Consider the following 9,544-nt stretch of genomic DNA (forward strand, 5'->3'; position numbering starts at 1 on the left):
TTGACAATACTACAATGTGTTTTATTTAACACAGCTTCTAGCTAAAAAGCATTAGGTGTTATTTCTGGTCTTTAACAATGCAAAAAAATTTAAAAATCTACGCTGGTGCTGGTTTACCACAGCTGATTGAATCAGCTGCATGATGACATCATTAGATTCAGGTGTTTTGGAGCAGGGAGGCATCGAAAACCTGCAGTACAGGAATTAATTAGTTATAATATATTGATATTTTCTTCAACTAATAAAAAGTAAACTATAAGTACGTCACATGGGACACAAACCAATCAGAAGTCATGTGATCATGTGGTCTTATACACATCAATTCTGTCTGTGTGTGTTTACAAACATTAATACCATCACAAAATCAGGTTTTTTTTTTTTTGTTATGTGCTGTATGTACAAGTCCAGTGTTTCTCAAATGGGGGTATGTGTACTTCTAGGGGTACGCAATGGCACTACAAGGGATACTTTAGAGAGGAAAATCAACAAATAAAGTGCCAGTCTAAATGATAAAAACTACAGAAATCAATCTATTCAGGAGCCACTAAATCAGTGTTTTCAACCTTGGGTCAGGACCCCATGTGGGGTCGCCTGGAGTTTAAATAAGGTACAATTTTGAATTTTTTTTAATTAACTAAAATGCAGTAAAAATTTTTTTATCTAAGCTCAAACATGATCAAAAATGTCTTTGGGGTCCCCAGAAACCCTTGATATCAAAATGGGGTCACAAAAAGGTTGGGGCCCACTGCACTAAATAAATACTGTTTCCTTCCACTTATTTACAAAATGAGATTCTTACAGATGTGTGTGATCACTTGTTCAATCCTTCATTATGCTCTATAGTTGTTTTAAAATGTTTCTGTAAACAAAATGTTGTAGTCTGACAAAGGGGGTACTTAAGAGAAAGGGGGTACTTGAGCCAAAAAAAGTTTGAGAACCACTGATCAGTCTTTAGATAGATAAAAACATAGGTGTGGTAAATAAAAAGTAAAAACAAACTCATACGTCAGGGGTTTACATGAAAAATGTTGACTCTAGGTCTGAATAAACAGGCACACAGTAAAAACTTTTGCCAGCGAAGCACGAGAGCTGTTCCCTCTTCTAAAAATAACCCTGTGTGTGTGTTGTGTGTGTGCTTTTTTTTTGCATTTTAACAATAGTATATGACATCAAGCGGTGCAGGGAAGCAAACTCAGCAGCTACTTTCCACAGTAATTATCACTCACTGCTTGCTCTGTCTGTGGATTGGCGAGCAAAACCCAGCATGCAACTCTGACCTCGATTATTGCACATTTTTAGCTTTGCTTTTTATTTCAAATTCATTGCAACCCTTTAATTGCAAAAAATAGCTTGACTTTAAATGTGTCATGTCGGCTCTCACATTCTGGTGAAAGGCTGTCATAAGAAGGAAATGTATAAGTGTTTCTGCTTCCACACAATGTCCTCATTGTGCATGTAGGGCCTGTTTATAGAAGGACCGCAATGACTGTAATGTTACGAGTTCCACAGAGGCAGTTTTCAGGCCCCCAAGGAAAGCAGTTGTGAAAATAAGGATTAAAAAAAAATAACATTCACAATTCCCATACACCGTACACATTACATTACAAAGCAGCGCACACGTCGATCAGTGCACGTCAAACGTGTAAAGCTGCAAAGTTCCTACTGAAGCGACATGCCGTGAAAATCATATGTTTAAAATAACATTTGAGATTTATTTCTGTAACTTATTCGAAGCAGCAAATCATGAGGCGGAGGAGAGGAAGGAGAGGAAGAGCGAAGACATGAGAGCGACACTGGAAAAAATGAACTAATCACAGGAGGCCAGCTTCCATGTAGTCCCAGCCGAACACAAAAAAACAACGCACAAATGCCAGCATTAAGGTCAGGAAAATATGAGAAAGAAAAGAGTCGTCATTGGTGTAGCACTAAATCCAAGTTATATAATGATTCAATAAAACAAACAACCTTTGTTGAATACATTCATACATAGGAATTATCATCTATTTCTACATTCTCCCAACTGGACTGGGACAAAAATTCAACCCTGGCATTTTCTGTCCATACCAGTCCCCTACATTATCAGTGATACCATGGAGAATCCGTTATTAGGTCAGTTATGATCAACATGTGGCTTTTTATGTCTTAATTTGAATTATTGTTCCCCCAAAAAACTTTAAAATGGGGAAACTTTTCACCCCTTTAAACCTTTTTCCTTTGGCCATTTTGCAACTTCCTTTCTCCTGTTTTTGCCCCTTTTCAAAAAGTTATTTCTCTGTTTTCAGACTTTAGCCAATAAAAATCCCTTTTTTCCTATTTTTTTTTAAGTTCTTTTTGACACTTTAATCCAATTTTTGTCCTTTGTTCAATTTGTTTTTTTGGCCAATTTTCATCCAAATAAGCTAACTTTTGACCAATAAATATCACTTGTTTTCTTTTGCCCTACATTTGGCCTCTTTTTGTTCCACATTTTTGCCCTTTTTCACTCCTGTTTGCCACATTTTGCCCACTCTTGACTGCTTTGGCCCATTTTAGTAACTTTGGATGCTTTTGTCTGCCTCCTTTTTATTTTATTTATTTATCTATTTATTTATTCAGTATATTTCTGACATGGTTGCATTCATTTTTATTTTATTTTTTCCTTTTTGTACATGCCGAAACAGGAGACGAGAGAAGCAGTTTGCTTATCTAAGTCCCGTCCCCTTTCACTCGTCAAAAAAAAAAAAAACTAGTAGCGGACTGGAAAAGGCCCACTTTGGGTCGACGGCCCACCAGTACGATCCTCGGTATATCAGATAGCCAGTCCACCCCTGCTTAAGGGTCTTTAGTCGCTGCAGCCTATCCCAGCTTACTCAGGCTGAAAGACACGACACACCGCTAACAGACTGCCAGTCCACTGCAGCTCCAACACATTCAGAACACATTTATACTCCTATGCGCAAGTTAAAGACTTACACTAACACTTCTCTGGAAATTTTATACATAAGGCTGACATTATGCTGTTATTAGCATGAATAAGGTGTCATGAAGACTTTTATTAAGTGTTGTTCCCTTAATTATGACACCTTTGGAGCTATGTTGGCATTTTTTGGGCTAGGTGGAGGGATCTAGTGGGGTTAGGTAGGGTTAAGGCAGGGGTCACCAACCTTTCTGAAACTGCAAGCTACTTCAAATGTACTGAATAATTCAAAGGGCTACCAGTTTGATACACACTTCTTAAATATTACATTTTCACGGTTTCACTTTAAATAAAGGGTGAGATAAAGAAAACTAGCTGTAACTTGAAAAGGTAGGAAATGTTTCAACATGCATTTCAAGAAATTGTTTCATTTTCATTACATTTGATTAAAAAATTACTCTTCCTATTTTACTAGCCACTATAACTACTTTTTAATTCATCATAAAACACGTGACATTTGTACAATTTTTTTCAATATTTTACAATTTTTTTTTTTTTAACTTTTTATAACAAACAGTAGCTTCTTTAAGAAAATTCTATCTGCAACATTTAGAATTGTCCCAAAGTTTCAGTGAAAAATAAAAACTTAGGAAGTGCAGCAGTATGAAACTCTACTACATCTCTCGTCTGTAATTATAGTTGTGAGTTTGAAGCCTGGCCAGTAAATCATATTTTAGATGGAGCTCATTGGTTACTAGTGGTCTTGTTGGAGCAGGCCTGAGGAGGGGGGGGCACCTCTTGTGGTTCATGCGGCCTTCCTGGTGCCTGCGGGCACCATGTTGATGACCACTGGGTTAGGGTAACGAACGACACTTAATGACAGCCTTTACGACACCTTATTCATGCTAATAACAGGTGTAATGTCATAATAAAGACATCGTAATGTCAGCCTTTATGTATAAAACTTCAAATAAAGTGTTACCAAGACTCCCATCACAGTAAGATTATTGTTATTGAACTGCTGAAGTACACAGAGAGAATACAACAAATACAAGCCAAAGTGAGAGCATGCAAACTGCACAAAGCACCTGGGGCTAGCAGTAATTGAAACATATCTTCCTGGCCTACATTCTGTAACATAATTCATTATGCGTAAATATGCACCTGATCCTATGGGTATATGCAACACGACTTAAGACAACGCGGCTCCCAGTTAAAAACAAATATCCCTGGAGAAGATCATTGTATTCACTTATTATTAGTTCCAAGATTTAAAAAAAAAAATGGATCAGCTGCTACAGTATATCAGTTTTTATGCAGGTAACAGCAGCCACCAGGGAAATAAATACACCATGATTGCAGATCATTTTCAAAAAAATGATCCACTGTCTATTTCTTTCTTTCTTTTTTTTCTTTTTCTCCTTTTCTTTATGAAAAAAAGAAGACCTTAAGCTCCTGGATGGAGTGATAAGTACTTCCTTCTCTTGCACCACAGGTTTCAAATAAAGCCTCGCTTACAGAGCTCTCAGCTACCTGTCTGGCAGCTCCTCACTTAAAATCTGTCTCAGCCTGTCTCCTTTTGTCAAGAGTTCAGCGGGTTAATGAGCGCTCTTATTTCTCCGAGCTAGCCGTCCCACTGGAGTGTGGGGGGGGATGAGAGTCCTCACGAAGGTAGCGTAGAAAAAAAAAAATACACCAACAACAACTAAAAATCTCTATTTGTATCCAATGTTTCACACAAGACAGGGAAATGACAGTGTAAGTGAGCCACTTTAATCACCAGTAGTTTTGCACTAAAGAAGTGTCTCTACAGCAATGTGGAAATGTAGTGCTCGTCATCATTTGCTCCAAAATAGCAAGGCCCATTAATTAGGCTCAAATAGTGTTCTCCCCATGTATCGACTTCTTAATGGACAGAGAGGAACCGTGTTACCATGTTCGTGTTCCCACCTAGTCAATGACACAGCTCTCCTGGGTTTCAGGATGGCCATTATGTCATCTCCCCCCCTGCCCTTCAGAAACAGAACCTGTGCTGTTTCTTCATTCTTTCTCTCTCTCCTTCACTCATTAACTATGTAAGAGGGAGATGAAGGTCTAAGCAGAAGATAAGGTTGCTCACAGACCCACGGCTATGTCCGAGCTCTGTGCTCAGGCGTCCGACTTAATTAAGTCCCTGTTCCTCTGGTGTGATCATTGAAGCTTTACATTTAAAAGCACACACATGTAGGATTTGACGGCGCGTCCTCCACAGCCGATAACCTCGTTCTCCTCCATAGCTAGAGATGATTGCAGACTAGAGAGGAAAATCTGAGAGACATTTGCACAAACTCCTACATACAGCCTTCACTGATGAAATGTTGTTTTTTAATTTCCTTTGCAAGCATGAAAGAAATGAAAGGTTGTGGATAATTTGGCTATGGTTATGTAGGCCTATGCAGAACTGATGAAAATAGGAAAACAAGATCAGAAGAATATTCAGTTAACTTTCAGCAGCCATGAAAAACAGGGTTAGGTTTAGAAACTAAAGCTAATAAGCAACTTTAAGCAAAAATAAATAAATAAATGAAATGAGTGACTTCACATCTAATTTTGAACTAATAAACCAAGCAAAATTCATAAGAAAATACTATGAGTGATAAAAAGCTGTAATACATTTTTTTTTTAAATAAATATGATACATGTGTATTTTTTGTAGCAGCATCAATTGTTTGATCCCTTTAAAAGCACGTTTTTAAACCCAAAGTGAGCTAGACCACACAAAAATGTTCTTTTAAATTGTAAACACCCGTGTAATGTGTTAATTATCTCCATTTGACACACGTGTGAATTTCTGTGTGATTTTCCAGCCAAATGGTGGAAAACTGCCTATTTTTCTTGACACAAGTTAGTTATTACAATGACCTTTTCCAGTAGAATTCAGTAGATTTGTGTCCAAAGAACTTTATAAAACTTTTAGGAGGAGTAAAGCTGTGTTTACCTTGAGCTCCGCCGACATCCAGCAGCAGCAGCCAGAGCAGCAGCCCGGACAGGGTGAGCATCTCCGGGCACAGTCTGGCTCTTCTCCCCTCTCTGTCACTCCGAGCGCTCCGGATCATGACTGCAAGTGTAAAGTCTTTATGGGAGAAAATTTTTTTTAAAAAAAACGTCTGGAAAAGCTCGGTCACTGCGGTGTTCCAAATAAAAATAAAAAAATCAGCTCAGAGAGAGAGATAAAAAACCAAGGATCCAGCAGCGCTGAGATTTCACCAACATGTGACAGTTTATAGAGTGATTTCTAGGTGCATCGCTTCTAACGATGGAACAAACAAACAAACAGATGTGGTGTTAAAAGCGCTCTCCGTTTGTTTTCCTCTGGGTTGGTTTAAAGGTGTGGATCGATGCCTTGATGGTAGATTCATGCTCGAAGTCCTCCAGCGGGGTCCCCTCTCTGTCCAGCCTCCTCAGCAGTGTGAGCCGTGTGGAGGAGTGTGTGAGCCGGGGATGGAGCAGTCTCCACGGGCTACCTTTCTCCTCCAGCCAATCCAAGAGCTCCAGGAAAGTGGCGGTGCTCTAACAAAACCCGGTCCGGACGCAAGCCAAGGAATGGATGCGGTTTATTACCTGAGAGCCACACGGGAAGTCTTTAGATCAGGGGTGTCCAACTCATTTTAGTTCAGGGGCCAAATACGGACCAGTATGACCTTAAATGGTCAACTAAAATAAGCAAATTCAACATGAATGTGCGCTGGTTTGCACGTATCAATAATAACTTCACTTAATCACACTGATTTGGGGAAATTTTGTGGAATATTTTGAGGAAAACTTGCTAGATTTGGGAAAAATTGAGAGTTCTCTCAACAATTTGAGATTAAAAATGACTGCTGTCATGTGATATAATAACTAGAAAACTGAGCTCTGCAAATATTGTGGATTTTAATTTGAGTTTTTGTATTTGGATAGCTGAGATATCTGGTTTCATGTGTTTTTTTAAATCATTTTTACGTTCTCAAGCAGGCCGAATGTGACGCTCTAAAGGGCCAGATTTGGCCCCTGGGCCTTGGTTGTACATGTGTGACTGGCTAACCTGGATGGATGGATGGACTCATGAATAACACTGGCGGAACTACATTTTATACTGGAGGTAGCCAAAGGTTGGGCAAGGCTTTATCAAGGGGTCCCTAAGTTTTTGTTTTTTTTTGCTACCTCTTTTTTAACACTACGTGTGCTGGTCATATAATTAGAATATCATGAACAAGTCAATTTATTTCAGTAATTTAATTCAAAAAGTGAAACTTGTATAATGTATTTCTTTTAATGTTGATGATTATAACTGACAACTACTGAAAACCCCAAATTGAGTATCTCCGAAAATTATAACATTGTGGAGAGGTTCAATATTGAAGACAGCTAATTAACTCAAAACACCCGCACAGGCCTTTAAATGGTCTCAGTCTGGTTCTGTAGGCTACACAATCATGGGGGCAGAGTGCTGACCTGACAGTTTTCCAAAAGACGACCATTGACACCTTGCACAAGGAGGGCAATACACAAAAGGTCATGGCTAAAGAGGCTGACTGTTCACAGAGCTCTGTGTCCAAGCACATTAATAGAGAGGTGAAGGGAAGGAAAAGATGTGGTAGACAAAAGTGTACAAGCAGTAGTGATAACCACGCCCTGGAGAGGATTGTGAAACAAAAGCCATTCAAAAATGTGGGGGAGATTCACACAGAGTGGACTGCAGCTGGAGTCAGTGCTTCAAGAACCACCACGCACAGAAACAACTTTTACATAGGGATAATATATAAAGAGAGGGCAGTGTTACACCTTAGTGAGAGTTAAAGGAACAGGGAAGAGGGAGTTAGGGTAGGACAATGAAAGAAGTAAAGAAGAGTCAGCTATTATCAGTTGAGAGTGCAATGTAACATTACAGTTGCTACCTTTTTTTAAATTGTATTATTGAACATATACTGAACAAAAAATATAAACTCTATGCGAAGGAGATGGATTATCTCTGCAAAGGAGAAGTGCTCACTAACACAGATTTAGACAGATTTGTGAACAATATTTATGAGAAATAGGTATTTTGTGTATATAAAAAATGTTTTAGATCTTCGAGTTCAGCTCACGAAAAATGGGAGCAAAAACATAATCGTTTATATTTATGTTCAGTGAATATTGAACATATCTCATTTCCAAATGACTGAATGCTTTATTTTCCAATATGTGCGAGTAGCTTGAGAAAGTAACCTAAAAAAACACATAGTGTTACTAGTCAAAACATGTCCAAAAAGAAGTAGTATTGAGTATAGCTTATTTACATCTACCCTCTCTCTACTACTCAATTAAAAATGAGTCTCCTCAAGCATACACATTTACACTTTTGATTCATAATTACAAGAAATAAAAAAGTAAAATGAGTAAATAAACACCCTTTAGTTTGGATGGAAAAATAAATCTAATGTCATTATGTAGATTTATTGAAAAATGGTTTAGAACAACATATATTTTTAGTTATCTCCGCCACGGAGGTAAAATTTTTACCAGCATTTATTTATTTGTTTGTTTGTTAGCAGGATAACATTAAAAGTACTTAACGGATTTTGACAGAACTTGAACCAGAGATAGGAGTTATTCCATGAAAGATTCTATTTGGAGGTGATCCTGATTGATATACTGATTCTGGGTCAATTTCAAAAATCAAAATTTCTCTACCTCTCATCATTGGCGAAATTTCATAAAATGCATATCTCGGCTCACAATTCACCGATTTTTTTTAAAAAATTTGACTCAGTTATCTCAAATTATTTGCTCATTTAGCCCACTGAGTTTTATCCGGATCAGACCTGGATTGTGCATTTAATTCGGATTTTGTTTTTTTGTTTTTTTGAATGGTGTGGACCTACTTTATCGTTATTAATGGGGATAGAAATGTCTTACAAGCCTTTAGAATATGAATGATCATGGAAACATGCTCAGGATCACTGATCTAGATAACTGCCAATATCCGGCAAAGAGGATATTTGGTGCTTGGTGGACGTTTGCGAGTGCTCTGACCCTTGCAATCTGCTCAAAACCACTGAGGACTTACTTTAATATATAATTTAATTTAGTTTTTTCCATTTTGGTCCAATGTCTACATTGTATTCACTGTTATTATCTTACCCCACAATAGAGCAGTGCATTTTTAATCACCTTTTACCTCCTGTGACCAATCAGGTCTCAGCATTGGCTTGTTCTATCCTGATAACTAATCTAGTTCAGCCCATAGTGAAGAAACAAAATAAAAACCTGCAGAAATAAGTTAACCCAACCACAACAAGGTTACAGAATAGTGAAGGTGGATGTCTATGATGTATACACTGGAGGTCAAATTTCCAAAGCAACAAAAGTACAAAAGCAAAAAGACAAGCATTTTTCATGGATGGATGAAGGTGAGTGTCTAGGGCTATGTATGAAAAAGGACAGCGAAAGGTTTATAAAATAGTTGTTAAAGCTTCCATGATGTATGGTTTGGAAACAGTGGTTCTGGAGGCTAAACTGGAGCTCCTAGAGATGAAGATGCGGAGGTTTTCTGTGGGACCATTGCGGGCAAACAGGTATGATATTGAAAATTAAAATAGCTTTGATACATTGCACCCTGTGTGACTGTATAGGTTACAGTGGATACAG

The 9,544-nt window shown here is 38.0% G+C and overlaps 1 protein-coding gene across 1 annotated transcript in view; it reads right to left on the reverse strand.

Annotated features, from left to right (window-relative positions):
- The window catches only part of unc5cb (unc-5 netrin receptor Cb), a 159,421-nt gene extending 153,042 nt beyond the window's left edge, over window positions 1-6,379 (reverse strand). Inside the window, exon 1 of the mRNA XM_028463505.1 lies at window positions 5,874-6,379. Within this exon, the coding sequence (XP_028319306.1) occupies window positions 5,874-5,991 (118 nt within the window). The 5' untranslated portion in view covers window positions 5,992-6,379. The remainder of the gene's footprint in view (window positions 1-5,873) is intronic.
- Window positions 6,380-9,544: the final 3,165 nt, after the last annotated feature.

This window comes from Gouania willdenowi, chromosome 12, assembly GCF_900634775.1.
Source record: "Gouania willdenowi chromosome 12, fGouWil2.1, whole genome shotgun sequence".
In the NCBI taxonomy this organism is placed as follows: domain Eukaryota; kingdom Metazoa; phylum Chordata; class Actinopteri; order Blenniiformes; family Gobiesocidae; genus Gouania; species Gouania willdenowi.